The sequence below is a fragment of the Ictalurus furcatus genome, chromosome 11 (genome assembly GCF_023375685.1).
Source record: "Ictalurus furcatus strain D&B chromosome 11, Billie_1.0, whole genome shotgun sequence".
Taxonomy (NCBI): domain Eukaryota; kingdom Metazoa; phylum Chordata; class Actinopteri; order Siluriformes; family Ictaluridae; genus Ictalurus; species Ictalurus furcatus.
In genome coordinates this window covers 12,509,289-12,535,044 of record NC_071265.1, presented here as the reverse complement: position 1 = coordinate 12,535,044, position 25,756 = coordinate 12,509,289, and the positions used below count along the sequence as shown (strand labels likewise).

General features: G+C 39.7%; 1 protein-coding gene across 1 annotated transcript in view; it reads right to left on the bottom strand.

The window, feature by feature from the left end:
* zc3h10 (zinc finger CCCH-type containing 10) overlaps positions 1-19,225 on the bottom strand; it is a 30,026-nt gene extending 10,801 nt beyond the window's left edge. The window contains exons 1-2 of the mRNA XM_053636244.1: positions 18,984-19,225; positions 5,497-6,787 (exon numbers count right to left, since the gene is read on the bottom strand). Of these exons, the coding sequence (XP_053492219.1) occupies positions 5,497-6,639 (1,143 nt within the window). The 5' untranslated portion in view covers positions 6,640-6,787; positions 18,984-19,225. The remainder of the gene's footprint in view (positions 1-5,496; positions 6,788-18,983) is intronic.
* Between the last annotated feature and the right edge of the window lie 6,531 nt (positions 19,226-25,756).

The window sequence follows — 25,756 nt, the reverse complement described above, 5'->3', positions numbered from 1 at the left end:
ATCTTTTATTTGTCTGTCCCGAGCACATTATTTCAAAAGGCTTGGTCTTTGCCTATAGGCTCATTGGCCAAATGTAGTCTTGCAAAAGCTTTTTCCTGGCATGCCTCCCATGCAGGTCAAATTTGTGTAATCTCTTTCTGATTGTAGAAGCATGCACTTTGACACAAACAGTTGCAAGACTTACTAGTAAATTCTCTAATGAAATTTTGGGGTTCTTGGAGACTTTTTGCATCAGACGGTCTGCTCTTTGGCTGAATTTGCTGTGACGGCCAGTGCCGGACAAATTGGCATGTGAAATCTGCACCATTTGTAGATTCTTTTTCCTTACAGTGGAATGAAGTAAGGAAAAATTATTTGGACATCTTTTTAAATCTCTTGCCAGACTCATAGCCATCCACAATCTTTTTTCTGAAGGCCTTATAGAACTCTTTAATACTTGGCATGATGACACCACACACCTCAATAAAAGAGAACACCAGACACAAGATATAAGAGGGGTATAAATAAGACAGGTTCCACCTGCTCTCCCTAAGGAGGTTCTGATCACTGGCACCCAATCTTGAACACCTGATTCAAATTATAGTGGCAAGAAAAAGTATGTGAACCTTTTGGAATTTCCTGGTTTTCTGAATAAATTGGTCATAAAATGTGATCTGATCTTCATCTAAGTCAAGAGTATTGACAAATATAACATGTCTAAAATAATAACACAAAAAAAATTCTGATCTTTCATGTCTTTATAGAGAACAACCAAAAAACCTCATAGTGCTTGTGGAAAAAGTATGTGAACCCTTGAGTTAATGACCTCAAAAAAGCTAATTGGAGTCAGGTTTTAGCACACCTGGAGTCTCATTAAGAAAATGAGCTTGGAGGTGTGGATTACAGCTACTTTGACTGATAAAAACCCCTCAAACTTTGAGTTTGCCATGCTTCACCAAAAAGAGCTTTCAGAGGATCTACGATCAAGAATTGTTGATTTATATAAAGCTGGCAAGGGTTACAAAGTTATTTCAAAAGACTTTAGAAATTCACCAGTCTACAGTTAGGCAAACATTCTACAAATGGAGACACTTTGGGACTGTTGCTACTCTACCAAGAAGTGGGCGCCCAGTCAAAATGACACCAAGAGCACAACGAAGACTCAATGAGGTAAAGAAACAACCCCGAATGACAGCCAAAGATTTGAAGGCATCATTGGAACTGGCTAACATCTCTGTTCATGAGTCTACAATACGTAAAACATTGAACAAGCAGGGTATCTACGGCAGGACACCACAAAGGAAGCCACTGCTTACTAAAAAGAACATTGCTGCACGCCTGAAGTTTGCAAAAGAGCACATTGACAATCCACAGCAGTATTGGCAAAATGTTTTGTGGACTGATGAAACTAAAATTTAACTATTTGGAAAAACCACACAGCACTACATCTGGTGTAGAAAGGGAACGGCACATCATGAAAACATCATCCCAACCATAAAGTATGATGGAAGAATCATCATGATTTGGGCCTGCTTTGCTGCATCAGGGCCTGGCAAGCTTGCAATCATTGAAGAGAAGATGAATTCCCAAGTACAGTGCATCCGGAAAGTATTCACAGCGCTTCACTTTTCCCACATTTTGTTATGTTACAGCCTTATTCCAAAATGGATTAAATTCATTATTTTCCTCAAAATTCTACAAACAATACCCCATAATGACAATGTGAAAGAAGTTTGTTTGAAATCTTTGCAAATTTATTAAAAATAAAAAAAACAAAAAAACACATGTACATAAGTATTCACAGCTTTTACTCAATACTTTGTTGAAGCACCTTTGGCACCAATTACAGCCTCAAGTCTTTTTGAGTATGATGCTACAAGCTTGGCACACCTATTTTTGGGCAGTTTCTCCCATTCTTCTGTGCAGGACCTCTCAAGCTCCATCAGGTTGGATGGGGAGCGTCGGTGCACAGCCATTTTCAGATCTCTCCAGAGATGTTCAATCAGGTTCAAGTCTGGGCTCTGGCTGGTCCACTCAAGGACATTCACAGAGCTGTCCTGTAGCCGCTCCTTTGTTATTTTGGCTGTGTCCTTAGGGTCATTGTCCTGTCGGAAGATGAACCTTCATCCCAGTCTGAGGTCCAGAGCGCTCTGGAGCAGGTTTTCATCAAGGATGTCGTTGTACATTGCTGCATTCATCTTTCCCTCGATCCTGACTAGTCTCCCAGTTCCTGCCAGTGAAAAACATCCCCACAGCATGATGCTGTCACCACCATGCTTCACTGTAGGGATTGTATTGGCCAGGTGATGACTGGTGCCTGGTTTCCTCCAGACATGATGCTTGCCATTCAGGCCAAAGAGCTCAATCTTTGTCTTGGTCTTGGTCTGAGAGTCGTTCAGGTGCATTTGGAAAACTCCAGGCGGGCTGTCATGTGCCTTTTACTGAGGAGTGGCTTCCCTCTGGCCACTCTACCATACAGGCCTGATTGGTGGAGTGCTGCAGAGATGGTTGTTCTTCTGGAAGGTTCTCTTCTCTCCACAGAGACACGCTGGAGCTCTGTCGGAGTGACCATCGGGTTTTTGGTCACCTCCCTGACTAAGGCCCTTCTCCCCCGATCGCTCAGTTTGGAACCAGCTCTAGGAAGAGTCCTGCTGGTTCTAGACTTCTTCCATTTACAGATGATGGAGGCCACTGTGCTCATTGGGACCTTCAATGCTGCAGAAATGTTTCTGTACCCTTCCCCAGATCTGTGCCTCGATACAATCCTGTCTCGGAGGTCTACAGACAATTCCTTGGACTTCATGGCTTGGTTTGTGCTCTGACATGCATTGTTAACTGTGGGACCTTATACAGACAGGTGTGTGCCTTTCCAAATCATGTCCAATCAACTGAATTTACCACAGGTGGACTCCAATCAAGTTGTAGAAACATCTCAAGGATGATCAGTGGAAACAGGATGCACCTGAGCTCAATTTTGAGTGTCATGGCAAAGGCTGTGAATACTTATGTACATGTTCTTTTTTTGTTTTTTTTTTATTTTTAATAAATTTGCAAAGATTTCAAACAACTTCTTTCATGTTGACGTTATGGGGTATTGTTTGTAGAATTTTGTGGAAAATAATGAATTTAATCCATTTTGGAATAAGGCTGTAACATAACAAAATGTGGAAAAAGTGAAGCGCTGTGAATACTTTCCGGATGCACTGTACATCAAACAATTCTTCAGGATAATGTGAGAATGTCTGGACGTCAGCTGAAACTGTGTAGAAGTTAGGTGATGCAACAGGACAACGACCCAAAACACCGGAGCAAGTCCACAACAGAATGGCTTCAGAAAAACAAAATCCGCCTTTTGAAGGGGCCAAGTCAGAGCCCAGACCTCAACCCAATAGAGATGCTATGGAATGACTTGAAGAGAGCCATACACATGAGACGTCCAAAGAATATGACAGAGCTAAAGCAGTTCTGCCAGGAAGAATGGGCTAAAATTCCTCCTGAACAATGTGCAGGTCTGATCCACAGCTACAGGAAGTGCCTGGTTGAGGTTATTTCTGCCAAGGGGGGGTCAACCATTTATTAATTCTAGGGTTCACTTACTTTTTCCACTGCCATTTTGAATGTTGAATGAGTGTGTTCAATAAAGACATGAGGGATCAGAATTTATTTTGTGTTATTATTTTAGAAACATTATATTTGTCAATACCCTTGACTTAGATGAAGATCAGATCACATTTTTTGACAAATTTATTCAGAAAACCATGAAATTCCAAAAGGTTTACATACTTTTTCTTGCCACTGTATATGAATTTGAAGTTGTGTTAAATGTAGGGGTGTACTTACCTTTTCCATACGACTAACCTGTTTTTTTGTTAATTTAAATTGTGAAAATTACTACAAAAAGTCAATTTTATGTGTAGAGAATGTAACACCTTTGTTAATAGGCAGTTTAAAAAGTTATCAAATATTTGCTTGTCCAAATATTTAAAAACATTTCCATGGGGTGTACTTATTTTTAGTCTTCCATGAGTAGGCTACTAATGCTTAGTCATATCATTAGTTGTATATTAATCTGTATGACAGAATATTAATGTTACACAAATGCTATATTAGTGAACTAGTATCAACTATTCCCTGATCAAATCCCAGTGTGGTTAACCTTGGTTAGACTAGCCCCCTGTGTAAAATTTGAGTGTGTGGCAAATACACAGCAATAACAATGTGTTCAAAGCTGGGAGAAAGGAGCAGGCTATTTCGTACGTTAGAGAGAGAGAGAGAAAGAGAGAGAGAAAGCGAGAGAGAGAGAGAATGTATTTGTGTATCAAATCATGCACATGCTAAAATGGAGTGCTTATTGTAGCATATTAAAGTAATCTGCAGCCTAGCATATCGTATCTTTATTGGATTGAATTTACTGCATTTATTGCATTGTGGTGGTGGAGTGGACTTCGCATTAAAAGACAATGTTACAAGTGACTTGATAGCTGACCATAACAGATGTCTTGGCTGACACACAGTTCTAATCAAATGTTTTTTCCCCTTTCTCTCTATTCCTTCCTTTGAATATAACTGCGTTGAGTGCTCGGAAGATAGCTGATTATAGCATAGCAGTACATAAAATTAAACAGAGAAATAAATGTACCAGTATTGCAAACAAAATAAATGTAATATTCGGGACAGTCAATTTTCAGTTCAGGGTGACTGACAGTTTCAGGACAGTTCTGGGACAGTTCTTAGTCTAGAGCCCCAAGATGCATTTTAATATTGAAATAAACCCCAGGGAAAGATAAAAGAATAGTAATAAGATTTTCACATTTTGCAAGCACTGTTGAATAAGAACTAAACCCTGGAACTGAAGAGAGACTTGCAGGGACATGCAGTATGGCATCACACACCACAGAGTTAGTTCAAGGAATTGGATTTATTACTTCATTACTAATTTCCATCCATTCCAGAAAATTCCAAGTTCAAATATCTTTTCATGCTGGCTTGGTGTCAGTACTGATTGTTCAGTGCAGAAATTTTACATAAGAAATTAAAATTGACCTGTTGCTTTGGCACATTCTTCTACCATTACTTACAAATAATTCAATAAAGATATGGCAACATAAAATGCACATACAAAGCCAGATAATTCCCTCACATATTTTCTCAAAACAGAAGTCCTGCTCAACAAAATGTTGTGAGAACTACAGTGAACTTTTGGGCACTAAAGGACTCAACTAATGGAATACTAATGTGTAGCCCTGTCTTTAATTGCATTACATAGAAAACCATGTGATAATATGAAACACATAATAGTGAGTCCCTAATTATTCATTCAAGATTAATCTATTTCTAGAACACTGGTATCTTTGAGCCTGGTCCTTGATTACCCTTGTACAACAGACTCCAGCATATCTATCTCAATCCATCTGCTCATTTACAGGACAAACCTTAAATGGGCATGTTAATGCAGGGATATTGCAGGTTTAGGAGTTGGAAGAACTGCATTAAAGTGGCACAATTTCTAATCCTCACCTGTTTCTTGAGCTCTTCCACTCGCTTCCTCAGCAAAGCATTTTCCTCCTCCAATAGGCGATACTCCAGAGGCCGGGTGGAAAGTGCGGCCTGTACCCCTAAATCATAGTGGCCTCCCCCAGTCCCATCAGCCAACCGCAGCCCTTCCAATCGTCTTCTCTTTAGCTGAAGAGCTGCGTGGTCAACAGGGCTCTCCAGTGGCCCAGGATCAAACAGTCCATTCTCAAACAGTGATTCATAAACTGAACATGGACCCCTGTCATAGCGCCGTTGTCCAGCAGCCCCCAGGGATAGACAACTTCCCATGGAACCTCCTCCTCCACCCCCACACAATCCCTGATCTCTGCACCCTCCGATGTTGGGGCTTCCTATCCCCATCAGACTTCCTCCATTAGCTCCAACCAATCCTGACACCCCACCACAGGCTACACCTCCACCACTTGCATTCACTATTCCACCCACCCCACTTGAGACACCCATCATCCCCACTGCACTGAACCGTGAAGCTTCGTGCTCATGGTCCTTCCGCACATGACGAAACTTGCACTTGTTGCCCCGCTGACATTCCCCTTTCAAGAAGTCTCTACATATGGGAGCCTCACCACGGTTCTGTGGTAGGTCAGTAAGTGACAGGCCCAGACCTGCTGCCACTTTCCACCGCAGCCACAGTGGCAGCTCACCAGTCTTTTTGTAGTAGTCTTCATCTTCCTTGGAGCCATGCACAAAGCGGCAGTTGGTACGCACACACTCTTTGTTCTGGTGGTCATGACAGAAGACAAACTCATTCTTCTGTGCACCAAGGTCAGGAACTTCATTGAAGTCTGGGTGGCGGAAACGACAGCGCTTGCCACGCTTACACACATTTCGTAAGAAGTCACGGCAAACGCCATCTGATAACAAGCCAGAGCCAAAGCTGCCACTTGCTCCACTGCAGGTGTGGCCATTTCCCAGGGCACCGCTGCATCCCATGGCCCCAGAACCACTGTTCCCACCAGCTGAGCTTCCCCCAACTCCCCCTCGACCGTCTGCACCCCCAGTCAAGCCAGACCCAGGGCCCACTTCCTCCCCTACCCCTGTGCCAGCACCCCCTCCACTGCCACCTCCACCACCACCTACCAGGTATGCGCTATCCCGGTCAGGCATGGCGCTCAGCGCAGTCAAAAAGGTAGCCTGTGCTCATGTGTGGGCCAGAAATGGCAGGCCTATTGTTCAAGGCCTGATGATTTAATGATTTAAAAAAAAAGGTACCCAAGTCGGACTTCTGTTGCAATCTGCAAATCCAATGTGGTACCTGTGGAAAGACAGCACATAAATTATATAATCAAAAGGCATAAAGGCAGACAATGTTTGAGTGTGCTCACTGGTCCATGTTTCATTTTTAATCACAGCCATAACTTTTGGTTGTAATCAAAATTTCTAATCTATAACATTTATCAAGCAAGCTTAATTTGGTTTTAATTGCAGAATTCTAATGAATCATTCATTCCACTGTTTTGCATTACCAAGGTGACCGAGTTATGAGAAACTGAGCTATGAAAAACCATGTAACAGATAAAAAGCTTTATTGTTGTTAAATCTGGAAACCTAAAAGTTTCAAGTAAACAACATATTTTAATTAATGCATTCTGAATGCAGCATTTGTGATGTTACTTACATGCACATAGTATGCAAAAACAATTCATATTTTTTTCTAAATCTAATTTTAAAAAGGAGCTCTGGTTATGTCATATTAAGCTAAACTAATCAACAGCCACTCATTTGTACTGACCAGCAGTCCCTACAGGATTTCTTGATTTTGCAATTGCAGAAATTAATGCAAAATCAAGCAAACGCTGCAATATTCAGATGAGCTTGCAATTTTCCAAAATTAATGCATATTTTCCACAGATTTGGGCTAAGATGCATCATGTGACATTCAGTCAAAGCCCTCTTTGATTCACGTGCGTTGAAGAGGAGTACAGCTGAAAGGTCTCATTTACCAACAAGCATCACACATGCAAAGACCGTGCAAAACAATATCTGGATGTTTTACACAAAAGTGGAGGAAAACTGCACACCATGCAACCTTGTTGTAGAACAAGCTAATCAAGTCTGGTGAGTCACTTTTCCTCCGTGAAGCATAAAAAAAAATGGCTGCTGTGCCTCAAATGCCAAGGCAAATCTCCATGACTGATGCAACTGCATCAAAGTCTGTGGCGACTGCTGAAAGAATCAAAGTGAGTGCAAGATTTTAGATCACAGAAGACTTGATAGATTAGTAAAATGTAGACTGTGTGAGAGAGTTGGAAACCGGCTAATGGCTAGCAACGTCACAAATGTGACCACAGATTTTGTGTGTGTGTGTGTGTGTGTGTGTCTCAGAGAGAGAAATATTAAATCGAAAGCCCAATACTTTTATAACATAATTGAAATAATACTGAAAATTGTAAATAAAGACAATACTTATTGACAAATATTTTTAAGATTTGTGAAGAATGGGATGCCAAAAAGGCTAGTGTTGCTGCACTTCAGTCACTATTCCCAAACTCACATCTTGAACCTCATCGGCAGTGCATTTCGCAAACCATTTCACCAGTTGAACAGTTTCATGCTAAGTTGGTCCCAGATGTTTTACCAGGCTGGCTCACATAAACGAAGATGTCTTACACCCCTCACAAAAAAGCTGCCAGCAGGAAAGAAGGCCACCTTAGCTCCAAATCTGGGTGGGACACGCTGGAACACATGGTTTTCAGCAGTACAGTACCACTCACAGCACTTTGGACTCTACAAGGAGTTCATAGAGATGAAAAGGTAGAGGTAGGCCTAAATCAAATACAAATTCCTTTAAAAGATAAAATATAAGTAACGTTATTCCTTGTTGACCCATCATAGCCTTCCTTTAGCAACACACAAACACAATTCACCAGTTCATCATCATAGATCAAACAATATCACAGCTTAGTTGCATACTTTTTACATTTATTTTGACACAGTCAGCCAGGCATACAAGTACATGGAAGATGGGCAACAAGCCATAAGGTTTTTTTGTTGTTGTTGTTTTTTTTTTTTTTTTTTTTTTTTTTTTTAGGAGTTCTGGGTGTTTAACCCTTTTTGCAGTGTTTGTAAGATTGCATTTATGGATGACAATGTGTCAACTCAAAAGGCCATTCCATATTTCAATGAACTTAGGTATTACTTGACAAGCCTGGGGTCAGCAGCACTCAGAGCTTCGTCTGGAGTGGTGGATTTGGATGTGTTCTGGGATGGCCTACATGATACCTGCACTGATACCTTGGACAAACAACACAAAGATGCTGTCTCAAACTCAGCTGATGCTGAAAGAAACGACAGCACAGGCCTGTCACGATAATTACTTTATTGACTTATCATTATATAGACATGACCGTGATCATTTTTGTGGACCTCAATAATGCCCATTGTGTTTACATGCGTGTTTGTTTACATAAGAATGAATGTCACCACGTCATGTTCGGCGAGTAGAGACCGATGCAAATGCATTTTAAGTATTTTATTTGAGAGGCAGGGAGACAAATCCAAACTGAATCAAAATCAGTAAACAGAACACAGGCACAGGTCAGATGATCAGCGAAAAAAGCACAGATAATCCAGAATACACAATCAAGAAAACTAAACTAGATCAATAACTTGTAGAATTATAGCATGAAACAAAAAGCTCTTCAAAGTCAGGTTGCAAAAGACTGAACATTACTTAGCACTGAACACAGAAACACAAGGGTTTAAATATACAAACTAAGTAAAGATAAACTGAAAACACGTCACACGAGGAGACAACCAATGACAGGACACGAGTGGAGACGAGACATGAATCAAAACCAAAACACACTGCGTGGGCTTCTGCAGACAGCTCTCAGAGCGAGAGGGAGATTCTTGACACACAAACATTTTAGCCATCGGGCTGCTTCTGTCCTTTCATCTGCTCTAAGGGCTGTCAAATTAAAATTCCAACCTTGAATATTTTGTCGAATTTAAGATAAAAATTCACATTCGAATGCAAAAACTGTGTGCATGTGAATTTAAGATTTAAGATGTGAATTTAGTGTAGCAAGTACTAGCACCAATTTTTATTAAAACATACTGTTGAAAAAATGACAAGATATTAACAATGCACTAAAAGTTTTTTGAATAAGAAAATCTAGAAAGAACAGGTCTAGTGTTTGAAATGATCCTGTCATCGTCAATAATGTCAGGGATTGACCCGCTTGAGCTGAAGCTGAACATTGAATGAACACCAGTAAACTGAAGCGCTTTACTAGTGGGTTAATTAACTCAACCAAGCATATCCTATACACATATGAGTTTAATCAGATATATACACAACATAAACCTAATATTACAACTTGCTTCTGCACAAAATGATGTGAATGCACAAGTGAACTTGAACTTAAGTAATATGCTAGGTAGAATTGTAAGTCACGTAACAATGCTCTAAAACAAAGACAATGAATAACTAAAGCATAAAGAATTCACAATATTGTATTGCAATAGTTTACTCATTGTTATGTTATTTCAGGAGCTCAGATTTTCACAAGGGCAGTTTCCACATGTTTTTGTTGATGCATGTTAATAAATAAAATGTGTAAGAATTTAGTTAATTTTTTGCATTTTCTTATCAACTAAAACACTGTTGACTAATATTAATTTTAGTCCATTTTACTGCATGACTAAAATGGAAGTGAATAACTATGACATGAAATAGTGACTAAATTTAAACGATATTTTCATAAAATGGCATAAAATTATATCGTTTATTGCAATTATTTCTGGGACAATAATATCGTCCAACAAAAGTATTTACCATGCTAGACCTACAACAGTATCTATAAGCTGGTGTCAAGCCAAAGGAGGTCAACTACTAACCAAAATCTCAGAGCCTTGGTTTTCTTGTACCACAACCAATGGCTTTGCAGTGGAGCTTTTGAGAGAAAGGAGACTGAGGATGGTTCAGTGGGCTTTGGTCTTATTGAGCTGTAGTTTCTTTCTTTCTTTCTCTCTCTCTCTCTCTCTCTCTCTCTCACACACACACTTTATACTAGAGCTGCAACAACTAATCGATAAAATGGATAATAATCGATGATGAAAATCGTTGTCAACGAATCTCATTATGGATTAGTTGGTCCGTGGAGGCACGGGGGAGAGATTTACTCATTACGTTACTTCTGTTCAGGAAACACACTTCGGAGAGTAAATACTAAAGTTGTGTCCCAAATGAAGTACTATACACTTACACTGGGCACTCTGCACTACCGTCTAGTGTGTGGATTTTAGAAATGTAATATCATCTCAAATATAACACGCGTTTTTTTTTTTACTAACCGGAAGTATAAGCCACGACGGCACATGACGTCATACGCATGCTAGCATTAGCAAACACCCAGATTCACGGACAATGACTTTCTTCAGTTTCATTTCTGTCAGCATTACCTTTTATTCCCAACATGACCTCAGTCACCAACAGACGGAGGCAAAATCGTCACGTGACTGAGGAAGAAAGTGTGTAACCTCCAAGACCTCTAAGGGGAGCATTTTAAACACCGTGGAAATCAAACTGATGCACGAGGACAAACTTATGTTTATATTCGAAATGCTCCACTGTGTGCAAGGGGCAGGGGAAACTGTTACAAGCTGCTTAAAAGGTTTAGTTTAATTTAAGTTTATTGTCATTATATGCTGTATTTGCACGCTTGCAGTGTAAATTCTGTTGTTTATTATAACGGAAGTGATGTGTTAGTAACGAGGCCGTGTTGCTCCTCACATGCTGTGTAGACGTGTTAATATATAGTGGGAGCGCGAATGAGATCTGTAATGTCTAATTAAAACACTATAATCAAAAGCAAAATATGTCAGTAACAGAAACCACAAGGTGCAGTGAAAGTGAATTTTTATTATTAATGTAGGACTGTAGTTTAATTGGGTGCTTTTTGTGCATCCATAAAAAATAATGGATAAATACTATTTAAAAAAAATTTATATTATAATTTTTTTTTAATAGTATCTATGCATTATTTTTATGAATGCACAAAAAGCACCCAATTAAACTGCAGTCCTACATTAATAATATATATTCTGGTGTGTGTATTGGGTTATTTTCTGTTTTGGACAAACAGTTGTGTAAAGTTTTAATCTGAAGTTTATATTTGTAACCCTCAGTTTGTGGATTTTATTTTAAATAAACAAAAAAATGGTATTGAAAGCTTGCCCCACCCCCATCCAATTAATCGAGAATAAATAAATAAATAAAAATAAATAAAATAAAAATAATTGGCCAACTAACCGATTATGAAAATAATCGTTAGTTTCAGCCCTACTTTATACAGCCATATGAATGTAGGAAATTGAACTTTGGATTTCACAAAACCTTTGGTTATCCGTTCTGAGTTAATGCATTGTTTGAAAATGATACATAGTTTGCATTCTGTAATATGGTTGCATTTTTTACAGCACTGTTGCCATGCTGTAAAATTGATCAGTAGCTTGTATTCTGTTAAACTACATAAAACAAACAATGGCCACCTTATTGATTAAAACTATGGTTTATATTTTATGTTAACGATTTTCACTGATTTTTAGTTGGTGTTAAATGTTAATGGAAATGTTGAAATTTTATTCATCAGGTTTTTTTTTCCAGTATTCTCTTTTTATATATTTGAGAGGTCAATGGTTCTTGAGGTCAGAAAAGTAATAAAAATGTGTACTGAATGTTGTCTGTGGAATACTTTTTCATTCACAGTGATTACATATGATTCTTCACTGGTAGTAGTTTAAATTAAAATCCTGTGCTTGCAATTTCACCAATTAGGTCAAAAAAAAGCACAAAAAACTCCACAAGTTGCATCGCAAATTTTTTTTAAAAAAGCTACATTTTTGGCCGCAGCAATCACAAAAAACTCTGCGAAATCCTGTATGGACTGGACCTGGTGGATAATTTAAGTAAACAACTCTGATAAAAAATAAATGAAAAATATTATCTATAAAATAATTCACCAATTTCACGGCCAACAGGTGAAACGTCGTGTTATACATCACAGTTCGCAAAATTGTGCATCATACAGAGCGTGTTATTCGGTTTAAACCACAGTGATTTGCCAATGTTTCATGCATTTATTGATGAAAGGCCTGTCACACATTTTAACAGTTTATAGTTAAATTTAATATTGCGGAACATCCGAGAGACAAGTTAGCCCTATTATACAGTCATTCCCTTTCCAGTCACTCAGTCAGTCTCTCTCTCTTTCACACACATAGTGCAGCCTGTCATTTTATCAAGAAAATGGAAAGCATAACCAAGAGTGATTAAAACCGAGATTTAACTAATTCTGAAGAGATTCAATAAATGTTACATAAACGTCTCCAAAAGAAAAAGAAAAAACTACACCACATCAATGATTATATGAGGGTCTCTGTTTTTTTTTTTAACAAAACCCATTTTGTAAACCTGTCTTAGTTTATGCAAACTGCTTGTGCTGTTATACGCAAATAATGCATACCTTCTGACCAATCAGATTTGAGCACTCAACCGAGCTGGGTATAAATTTATACAAGGACCATGGCTAAGTAAAACAATAGGTGCTACTTTGTTACTTCTTCCTGGATAGGCCATGTGACTGTTTTGTCCATCCTCCTCTGAGAAAATTATAGACCAAATTACCTCCTGTTTTTGGCCAACTCTGTACATCTCTATGATTTTGCAGGCAGATACTGTCACATGTTGGAAAAGCAAGTTTTTTTTTGACCACTGCTACTGGCTGTATTTAGTTGACTAGCATGTGTATGTATATTAAACACTTCCAGATTTAAAAAAGTAGAAGGCCATGATCTCACAGGTTGAGTAAAGGTTCATAAGGAAAGATTAGTAAATTATTTTAACAGTCCTAAAGGATTTTTGTGGAATTTCTTTGTGATTGTTGTGGCTAAAAATGCTTGATTTTGCTGCAGCTTTTTACATAATTTTTTTTCAAACTTTGTGCTTTTTATGAGGAAAACTATTTGAATTGGCAAAATTGCAATTTCATGAAATTGTTTTGTCTTTCGCAGTGATGTTTGTCGGTAAATGAGACCTTTTACCTGTATGTTCGATTCGGCCGAATGCACATTGTTCTGATGTCTTGGCCCAAATTGGCAGTAATAATTAAAAATTAAATCTCCTCCAAATATTGTGGTTTGCTTGATTTTGCATCAGTTTGCATCTGCAGTTCACGTGAACAAGCCAGAAGGCTATTGGAAAAATATTTTGATAGATGAGACCAAAATAGAACTTTTTGGTTTAAATGAGAAGCCTTATGTTTGGAGAAAGGAAAACACTGCATTCCAGCATAAGACCCATATCCCATCTGTGAAACATGGTGGTGGCAGTATCATGGTTTGGACCTGTTTGGCTGCATCTGTGCCAGGACGACTTGCCCCCAATAACAGAACAATGAATTCTGAATTATACCAGCAAATTCTAAAAGAAAATGTCAGGACATCTGTCTGTGAACTGATTCTCAAGTGAAAGTGGGTCATGCAGTAAAACAATGACCCTAAGCGCACAAGTCGTTCTACCAAAAAGATTGGTTAAAGAAGAATAAAGTTAATGTGTGTGAAAATCTGATGTTTCAGGTCATATTTATGCAGAAATATAGAAACATCTGAAGGATTCACAAACTTTCAAGCACCACTGTAGCATAACAATATACTCTTATAAGTATAACTTTAGTCCGGTTGCTCATTTACTTTAAACTCACACAAACTTTTCCACCCGAGATGGCTTTACATTTTCGAAATGACAGAAAATGAATTGCAGAAAACTAAATTAGTTTTCCAAAGGAAAAATTGTAATGCTTGTTTTCACTCAGAATAGAAGACACAAGTACAGATGTATGATTAGGTATGTCTCAGTCAGCCCCCTAGTTCAGTAGTCAGGACACTGCTCAGGGAGACGACCATTTTAAAGGCTGTGTCAACCACAAAATCCTTCCAGTGCACTGAAATGTTCACTCCCTAAAAAAAAAAAAATCCCACAATACACCACAAATACCAGGGACTATCGATGCTCACTACGTTCCCTTACAGGAAAAGACCATGTTTTCTGAAGCCTCTCAGTTATAAAAAAAAAAGGGAGATAAACTCTCAGCCAACTTCTGTCCACAAATGTACGTAGCTTGTTATTGTGGTTATAGTTCTCAAATGATTACTTAAGTTAGCGACTTTTAACTTTATTTGACGTTCTATATATGGGTTGTTTGCGTCTAACGACTTTTAAGTGTTTTTTTTTTTTATTTTTTAAACCAACTAGCTAGCCTACGATCCTGTTGGAAGTACTTTGATAGAAATGCATGTGATTTAGCTAACAAATTTATATGACATCCATCCATCCATTTCCTATACCACTTATCCATCAGAGTCATGGGGAACCTGGAGCCTATCCCAGAGAGCATGGGGCAAAAGGCGGGGTACACCCTGGAGGGACTGCCAATCACATACACACTCACACACTCATTCATACACTACAGACACTTTGGACATGCCAATCAGCCTACCATGCATGTCTTTGGACTGGGGGAGGAAACCGGAGTACCTGGAGGAAACCCCCACAGCACGGGGACAACATGCAAACTCCTCACACACGGCTGTAGTGGGAATCGAACCCCCAACCCAAGAGGTGTGAGGCAAACGTGCGAACCACTAAGCCACTGTGCACCCATTTATATGATAAATAAAACTTAAATATTTTACAACACGAGTACGTAGTCAGGTCCATGGAAAACGAGTTAATTGGTGTCCCCACAGATATGTTCGACTTCATGCAAAGCTGCACAGCCCCAAATCGGCGGCTGACTTGAGGCAGTGTATGCAGGTTAGAATTTTTGTCTGATTTTAGACAGCGCCGACGCCACGCCACTGTGATGTACGGCATCAAAGTACCGTGATAGCTACACGAGAGCAGCTGGCTCCCTCAGCCAGCACTTCTCCAGAGCGGTGATGACACAGCTATTTCACGATTGGCCAGATTCACTGACGACAATGATGACGTGCTTTTCATCTTTATTCTGACACCTTCAGTTCCACTAAGGCTCACAAATCCGTATTTTTATAACAGTAAAAACCCTTTTCGTATAATCTTAATGTTATATTGGGTCATGTTTATCAAAATAAAACTGAAAAAATATAGACCCCAATTTAATGTTTTTTAAATAATGCAGGCTTATGTTGAACTTTCTTCTTGTATGTACAGGCACTGTATAACAGTGCATCCGGAAGGTATTCACAGCGCTTCACTTTTCCCACATCTTGTTATGTTACAGCCTTATTCCAAAATGGGTTAAATTCATTATTTTCCTCAAAATTCTACAAACAATACCCCATAATGACAACGTGAAAGAAGTTTGTTTGAAATATTTGCAAATTTATTAAAAAAAAAAAAAAAAAAGCACATGTACATAAGTATTCACAGCCTTTGCCATGACACTCAAAATTGATCTCAGGTGCATCCTGTTTCCACTGATCATCCTTGAGATGTTTCTACAACTTGATTGGAGTCCACCTGTGTAAATTCAGTTGATTGGACATGATTTGGAAAGGCACACACCTGTCTATATAAGGTCCCGTAGTTAACAATGCATGTCAGAGCACAAACCAAGCCATGAAGTCCAAGGAATTGTCTGTAGACCTCCGAGACAGGATTGCATTGAGGCACAGATCTGGGGAAGGGTACAGAAACATTTCTGCAGCATTGAAGGTCCCAATGAGCACAGTGGCCTCCATCATCCGTAAATGGAAGAAGTCTAGAACCAGCAGGACTCTTCCTAGAGCTGGCCACCCGGCCAAACTGAGTGATCAGGGGAGAAGGACCTTAGTCAGGGAGGTGACCAAAAACCCGATGGTCACTCTGACAGAGCTCCAGCGTGTCTCTGTGGAAAGAGGCGAACCTTCCAGAAGAACAACCATCTCTGCAGCACTCCACCAATCAGGCCTGTATGGTAGAGTGGCCAGATGGAAGCCACTCCTCAGTAAAAGGCACATGACAGCCCACCTGGAGTTTGCCAAAAGGCACCTGAAGGACTCTCAGAACAAAGATTGAACAAAGATTGAACTCTCTGGCCTGAATGGCAAGCGTCATGTCTGGAGGAAACCAGGCACCACTCATCACCTGGCCAATACCATCCCTGAAGCATGGTGGTGGCAGCATCATGCTGTGGGGATGTTTTTCAGCGGCAGGAACTGGGAGACTAGTCAGGATCGAGGGAAAGATGAATGCAGCAATGTACAGAGACATCCTTGATGAAAACCTGCTCCAGAGTGCTCTGGACCTCAGACTGGGGCGAAGGTTCATCTTCCAACAGGACAACGACCCTAAGCACACAGGCAAGATAACAAAGGAGTGGCTACAGGACAACACTGTGAATGTCCTTGAGTGGCCCAGCCAGAGCCCAGACTTAAACCTGATTGAACATCTCTGGAGAGATCTGAAAATAGCTGTGCACCGACGCTCCCCATCCAACCTGATATAGCTCGAGAGGTCCTGCAAAGAAGAATGGGAGAAACTGCCCAAAAAGTAGGTGTGCCAAGCTTGTAGCATCATTCTCAAAAAGACTTGAGGCTGTAATTGGTGCCAAAGGTGCTTCAACAAAGTATTGAGCAAAGGCTGTGAATACTTATGTACATGTGCTTTTTTTTTTTTTTTTTTTTAATTTTTAATAAATTTGCAAAGATTTCAAACAAACTTTTTTCATGTTATTATGGGGTATTGTTTGTAGAATTTTGAGGAAAATAATTAATTTAATCCATTTTGGAATAAGGCTTTAACATAACAAAATGTGGAAAAAGTGAAGTGCTGTGAATACTTTAGGTCCTTAAACTTTTGAAAAGCAGGTGACTTGAGGCTGCTTTCTAATTGGCTTGCTTCAGATTGTCTTCGGGGCACAGCTCATTGTGCCCCAGACGCTCCCACTTTTGTTGTTAGCGAATCAACATTGTTTTTATATTTTTTGACCTCACGTGACTGGACCATTCTCAACGACTCTCCAACTCAGCAGTGTGTCAGTTGACCGGTACTGCAAGAGATTGTTAATTAAATAGAAGTAAGTGCAACATTTCTTCCATATGAAAGAAAATTCGTTTTCATCTTTACAAAAATAACCCTTTCACAAGAATAACAAAAAAACAAAACAAAAACAAAACAAAACCAAAGGATAAAGGAGCTTGGACCAGATCAAGTGATCGTGGACGAGCTTGCACCCGGGGTTTCTCCAGCACTTTATGGCAAATGGAGTTGGCTAGCTGGATGTGATGCAAGTCATGCAATTTACTGTTTTCCTTGTTTGCTGTTTCAAAGTTCTGACATTGTGGACAAAAACAGGGGTATGAGACTTTCTGAAAAATGAACGCGGCATGAAAGTAACCACAGCCATCTTGAAAATGCTATGAGGCAACATAGTTTTGGTAAGCTTAGCAGTACTGAACAGCTAGATGAAGGCTACAGGATTGGCATTAGAAGGCAAGGGCAAAATTTATTTTCAAGTAGTACTACTGGCTATTGTTTAAGCAACATTACAGTGTTTTTCGAGTGATTATCCTGATTACTTTATTATTATTGATAATAAACCCACATTAAACTCATTCACTGATTCATTGTACCTTATTTCATGTTTTAACAGTGTCATTAACTAACTGTGTGATTTTCAGTTTGTTTGCACTGTCCTCTATATTTTTAGCACCAGCCGCCACTGGTTTTCTGTACATACAGGTACTGTATTAGCTCAAGCTATTAAGTGAAGTGTTTCTGGTTGCTACATGTAAAATTCAGATATTTGTTTATCTGAGAAATATTACATCTAATCCACTTCGTCTGCGATTAAAAAAACATACACCGCGCGAGTGTCACTACAGGAAGCAGAAAGTGTCCGACTTAACGGCTCCGTTTTCAACTCCTCCCCGGACTGCAAGCGGCAACTCTCGCTGATCGGTTACATCCAGCCGCAGCCCAAGCCGAACACACCTAACGTGTAGTGGAGCCAGGGTCCTTTCCAGTGCCCGAAATCGTGTACGCGATATACTGATTCATGACCTAGGGAGCTGATCAAGACACACCGAGATCTCAAGAATAGCATTATTGCTGTTTGTTTGGACGGGCATCCCAAATCATGGTTTTAATCAGAGGTTAAATGTAATTAGATTACGTTATTTAACGCCCCATGTCATTTGAACTGGTGCACCACAACAAGAATAAAAATAAACTGTTTTCTAGTTACTTAGTGACGGAAATACCACTGTCGTTACAGACAAGTGTTATTTGCATTTATTATTTTCTCGTTCAATTTTATACAACTAAGCAACACATCTGAAAACAAATAATTTTATGGCTCGCTGAGTAGCAAAGGCCTAAGTAACAGACGCCAGACAAAATAGCTATCGTTAGCATGTTAGCTAGCGAAGAAAACGAGTTACTACTCAAACCTGGCAACATTGTAGAGCATTAAACGAACACCTACCCAACGTTTACAGAGAGTTCGAGACACCTGAAAGCAAACCCATCTGCAACCTTTTCCCCCACAACTCAAAATGAATTGGTATTTACGTTGTTTTCACACACTGAAACTGATCAGGCTACAACTTCCGCCTGCGTCAAAATAATCGATGTGTTCACACACTGGATTAACGGTATGTCTGCGCAGTTTCACGGATTTTCATCAATAGTTCTTTTTCGGAACTTCTTCCAGCATACCATGTGTACAGATCACAAGATCTGTGCAAAAACCCAAATTTGTCCTAATTTCGGACATCTATGAACAGTTTTCACTAGAGGCATTTTGCAAGATGTGTAGAATGTGGCTTCGCATGAGCTCACAAAGTTCACTTCATCACTATGCCCAATCACATAGCAGACATAAAAACTTTTTCTCTTTATTGAAACATCAGGCATTTTGAAAAAGTAATGCCAATTTATAACGTTCAAAGAAATGTACAACAAGGGAAAAAGAGAAATGAATAAAGAAAAGAAAATACATATGCATTACTGTTTTAAATGACATAAATTAAAGATTTTTAACAAATCTTTTCACTTTACTATTTTCACATTGTTTTACCATATTATAATAACAATTTGACTATCAGAAATAATTCAAAATGAGGTTTATTCTCTGACCATTTCATCTTGTGAAGAAAGAACCTCCTAAAAATTAAATAATTTATAATAAAAATAAGATACATGAAAACACATAGGGATCCTACGCAGAGTGGCTTTTTTAATTTATTTATTTATTTTTTTTGCCTGTCCGATTCACCAGCTAGTTTTGCTCAGGTTGGAGAAAATATAGGAAAGTTGCTTTATGCGGATGATGGGGCACTCTGGGTTAGGGGTCGAAATATAGAATATTTAAGAAAGAAAATGCAACATGCAATAGGGAAAGTAGAACAGTGGGCAAATGAATGGGGATTTAAACTATCAATTTCAAAATCACAAGGTATATGTTTCTCTAAACGTCATAAAACAGTACCACTTAAATTATATGGGCCTAGATCTTGAACATGTTAAGTCTATGAGATTTTTAGGAATGCTTTTTGATGAGAAGCTGACCTGCGGTCCGCATATTGATAAAATTAAAAACAAATGTAAAAAGATTAATAATGTTCTGAGATGTCTGTCAGGGCGAGACTGGGGAGCAAGGGATAATGTTCAATGAATAGGATAGCCTATTTTCAGATGTATCTACTGTAATGTACCTCATCAGATAATGATTTCTCAGAAAATTTTACTGGGGCTCATGCCCCATTAAAAAGGGTCTAGCGATGCCCCTGTTTTATATTAAATTTACATGTAAATAGAGCAGCCTTTAATTGTGAAATATGACACTATACTGTTAAAAGAAGCATCCCTACCATACTTTTTTCAGCAATTTTCCAATAACCACTACTTGATTTTATTGTAGATTATACAGTTTGTATGTTATGTAACCTAATAATGATTTCAGCTGTATTTTTTTTAGTAAATTTCTAGCAACCACACCTGGCAGTTTTTTTTTTTTCTTTTTTTTTAATTTAACAGGATTAATTTTTTTTACAGTGTTAATAAGTTCATAATCCTGACTTTTAACCAATTTAATAGTAGAAGACGATTGTTCCATTTAAATCTAGACAGTTAAACTGACAATTCCTCTGTTGATTACTTTCACATTTCATGTAACAGATGGTAAAAGATATGTACCCAAGTGATCATTGACATTAAGTACCTTACACAGGGAAACTGCTATTTTAAAATTCTTTTATATGTCTTGGTGACTGTCAGAATCATACCAGACTCTAAATATCCATTCTGTCATAAGCATGGCATGCGCTAAATCCTCCATCAGCTTAGCCATTTGCATTGTGGCTTACGGCTTACTTCTTCTGTAAATGCTCCTATGAAGAATTTACGAATCCAATCCAACTTTTTATTTAGGAAAGGAATGACTAATATAAAAATTAAATTAATATAAAACCACAAATATGTGGCTGTTTAAACTGTATTGAGTGGCCAATACATTAAAAGCAACTACAGTAAAAGTCAGTAAAGCAGATGGGGGTGTGGTTTAGCAGGAGTCTGCAGAAAGAGTGTGGGGGAATGAGCAAATTAGTGTGGCACACCTGATTCTAATTTGTGAATGGTTAGTTGGGCAGTGGTAACTCAACGGTTAAGGTTACTGATCAGAAGGTTGGGGGTTCAAGCCCCAACATTATTGCCACTGCTTGGGCCCTTGAGCAAGGCCCTTAACCCTCTCTGCCCCAGGGGTGCTATATCATGGCTGACCCTGTGCTATGATCCCAACTTCATAACAAGCTAGGATATGCAAAGAAAAGCATAATGTATATGTGACAAATAAAGGCTTTTTCATTAAAAAAAAAAAAAAACGAAAAAACAAAGGGCAGTGGTGGCTCAACATTACTGATCAGAAGGTCAGGGGTTCAAGCCAGTTCAATGTATATGTGACAAATAAAAGTTTATTCTTCTATTTACACACTGTTCTTGTTCTCTCTCTCTCTCTCTCTCTCTCTCTCTCTCTCTCTCTCTCTCTCTCTCTCAGTGAGTGGGGCCAAGACTAGTGTGTGTATGTGTCATGTGAATTGAACTGAATTGAACCAAGCAGCTGGAAAGCTGCAGAGTTTGCATTATGTTTAAGTTAGTTTTCCCTTTTTGAAACTTTTCTGCAGGGCACGGATAATGATAAACACTCACCAGTCAGTCCACCAGGTTCTTGAGTTGCATTGTGCAACACTGGTGCTGAAACCCAGGAAAAAACAGCTCAGAAAAAGGTGTGGACATGGATTCCAGTCCCCTTGCCCAGGCTCTCCAGTCAGTAGTGCAGATGCAGGCCCAAAAGCATCAGGCACTCATGAATCTGCAGTAGCAGGTGGACAGGAAAGCTGCAGAGCATGACACCATACAGAGTCTGCTGACCTCCTCCTCTTCCTACTCTATGAGCTCTTCCTTAAGCTCCTTCTCTCTGGCCAGGATGACACTCCTGGATGATGCAGAGGCATACCTGGAGATGTTGGAGGGTATTACCTTGGCATGTTGATGACTGAGAGAAGAGTGGGGCTGCACATTCAGGCTCTCCTGATGGGAGAAATCCAGCTGGTGACCCATAGTCTGCCACCGGAGTGCCAGCTGGATTATGCAGCTGTGAGCAGGGCTGAGCTGGTTGGTTTGTCACCAGAAGAACATCGATGGTGCTTTCTATCCACACCATTAGAGGGGGATCAACTGTTCACCTATGCCCACTTCTAGATTCCTGCAAGTACTAGCTGTGACTGGAATCTGCCCAACCATAGAAGTCATAGAGTGGGTGGCACTGGAACAGTCGGGTAGTATTCAGACCTTAGTCCACCAAATCCTGATTCAAGTGTTGAGAGGTGAAGGTTTGGTGTATTCATGGGGATGTGCACATATATCCTATGGTGCCTCTCACAATCACTTATAAGAGACAAAAACATAGTCTGAAGATGGCAGTTAGTCCCCACCTTTCCCACCCAGTGATTTTGGGCACAGATTGGACAGGATTTAGGGAATTAGCTGCAGATTTAGGACTGACTGGGTCCCAGCTGGTAGCACAGTGTGAGGTCTGTGCTGCACTGGCAACCAACGCAATTCTGGGTACATTGCAGCAAGATGGTAGGCTCATCTGAGGGGGCAGATGAACCTCCTCTCGTCAAGCGTTTAGCTGATTTCCTACTGGAACAATCACAAGATGATACCTTAAAACATGCATTGAAGCAGGTGGCAAAGATTGACAAGGAAATGACTCAATCTGGGGCAGTGCTTAACTTTCCCCATGTTGCAATTATTAAAGATCATTTATACAGAATGAGCTCGGACAAAAAGGTGAAACAGTTTTTGGTACTGAAAAGCCACAGGGAAATGCTTTTCCATGGGGCTCATTATAACACCATGGCAGGGCACCTCATGGGTGGATAAAACACTAGTCTGGTTAATATTTTATTGGCCAGGCATCCACTGTGACATATGCAAGTGGTGTGTGTCTTGCCGTAAATGTCAGCTGGTGAATCTATTGGCTGTCCCAAAAGTGCCATTGTGTCCTCTTCCTCTTATCGAGATTCCCTTCAACAGAATTGGCATGGATCTCTTTGGCCCATTAGACCGGTCAGCACGAGGACACCACTTCATGTTAGCTCTAGTGGACTATGTAACACAATATCCTGAAGCCACTCCTCTGAGGATTATCTCCATGAAGAGTGTAGCAGAGGCACTCTTTCAGAGCCGGCCATGTTTCAAAGAATAATGAATTGGGCATTACAGACCCACAACGTGCATGCCGCTGCACATTTTGATGATATAGTAGTCTATAGTAATGACTGGGAGTGGCATATGCAGCATGTGAAGATGGTCCTGAAGTCTTTGAGGTGAGCTGGTCTAACAACAAATCCCATGAAGTGTGCGGTTGGACAGGGGGAGGTACAGTATCTGGGCTTCCATGGGGAGGTGCATCCCAATTTAATAAGACTGCTGCAATTGCTGCCTACCTGAGACCAAAGACCAAAAAGGAGATAAGACAGTTCCTGGGGCTGGTGGGATATTATTGAATGTTTGTGGTTAATTATTCAGGCCTCACCAGTTCACTGACTGATCACACTAAAAAAGGGGGCACCAGATCCAACCCAGTGGTCGGAGCAGTGCCAGTGACCCTTTGTAAGGTTTAAAATGCTCTCTGTGCTCTCCTTTGCTTCGCTCCCCTAGCTTTACTCTCCGTTTTGTGTTGCAGATTGACAGAGGGTGCAGGGCCATTCTGTCCCAGGTAGTGGAGGGGGAGGACCACCAAGTGCTGTACATCAGCTGAAACTTGTCAGTGCAGAAGTCGAAGTACAGCACAGTAGAGAAGGAGTGTCTGGCCATCAAATGGGCCACACTCTGATACTCCTTATTGGGGCGCCCATTCACTCTCTGTTCGGACCACGTTCCGATGCAGATCGCTTGTTGGTATCTGCCTTTAACTTTCCTGTGGTCCATGGGCCAGAGGTGCAGATAGTAGTGGCAGACTTTCTCTCCTGATGGGGGGAATCAATCACAGGCCGGACTGAAATTGAAAAAGCTGAAATTCTGATTTATCGTCTCATATTCATCTTTTGATCTCAAACCCAAATGTCTTCAGTGTACAGCAAACAAAATAATTGGCCTTGTCATTGCAATACTTTATATACAGACTGTAATATATATATATATATATATATATATATATATATATATATATATATATATATATATAATACTTTATATATAGACTGTACCGTTTCACCTATGAAGACTGCATTTGTTGTTAAAAAGGATAAACCAACATGAAGATCAGAGAGCTGTCTATAGGAGAAAAGCAAGCCAATTCAAAGCTGAGAAAAGAGGGAAAATTAATCAGATGCACTGCACAAACTTTGGGCATAGCCAATACAGCAATTTAGAATGTCCTGAAAAAGAAATAAACCACTGGTGTACTGAGCAACAGACACAGAATGGGTCGGCCAAGGAAAACAACAGCAGCTGATGACAGAAACATTGAGAGCTGTGAAGAAAAACGCAAAAACAACAGCCAATGACATCACCAACAACCTCCACAGGGCAAGGGTGAAGGTATCACAATTGACCATTCGAAGAAGGCTTTGAGAGCAGAAATATAGGGGCCATACCATAAGATGCAAACCACTCAGTAAAAGAATTGTAAGGCCAATTTGGAATTCACAAAGAAATACAGAGATGAGCCAGAAAAGTTCTAGAACCATGATTAATATCTACCAAAGTGATGGAAAGGACAAAGTGTGGAGAAAGAAAGGATCTGCCAATAATCCAAAACATACAAGATCATCTGTGAAACATGGTGGAGGTAGTGTCATGGCTTGAGCTTGCATGGCTGCTTCTGGAACATTCTCACTAATCTTTATTGATGATGTAACTCATGATGGTAGCAGCAGAATGAAATCAGAAGTCTACAGGAACATTTACAGAGAAATGCATCCAAACTAATCAGAAGGAACTTTATGCATGCGCAAGACAATAATCCAAAACACAATGTCAACTCAACATACGACTTTATCGGGGAAAAGTAGAAGGTTTTAGACTGGCAAAGTCAATCACCAGACCTTATCCCAATTGAGCATGCATTTCAGCTCCTGAAGAGGAGATTGAAGGGAGAACCCCCCCAAAACAAACAACTGAAAGAGGCTGCGGTAAAAGCCTGGAAAAGCATCACAAAAGAAGAAACCAACAATTTTGTGATTGGAAGTTATTGCAAGCAAGGTATATGCAACAAAATATTAAGTGTTATTTACTTTACTCTACTTCAAGTCTTATCCATTCCTATACTTTTGCTAGCCTAAAAATTGGGTGATCTGATATAAAAGGTTCTATGTTATATGTTGTTTAACACATCTAGATGTAAATAACAGGAAATATATACGCTGAAATCCTAAACTCTCATCTCATATCCATCTTTTGATCTCAAACCCAAATGTCTTTGGTGTATAGCACAAACAAATGAATTGGTTTTGCCGTTCCAATAGTTTCGGAGGGGACTGTGTGTCCTCATAAACTGAAATTCAACAAAAAAGGGAAACAAAACACAGTTGGAGCAAGTTTTTGCCTTCGCCACATTCATGTTCCGTGTGTGTCGTCTGCCAGCTCCATATCTCACTGGCTCACGTCTGGAAGGAAAATGTTGATGGCACAACTCATCTTTTCTCTCTGTCGACAGCCGACGCTGGACCTCTGTCACATACAGTAGCTCTA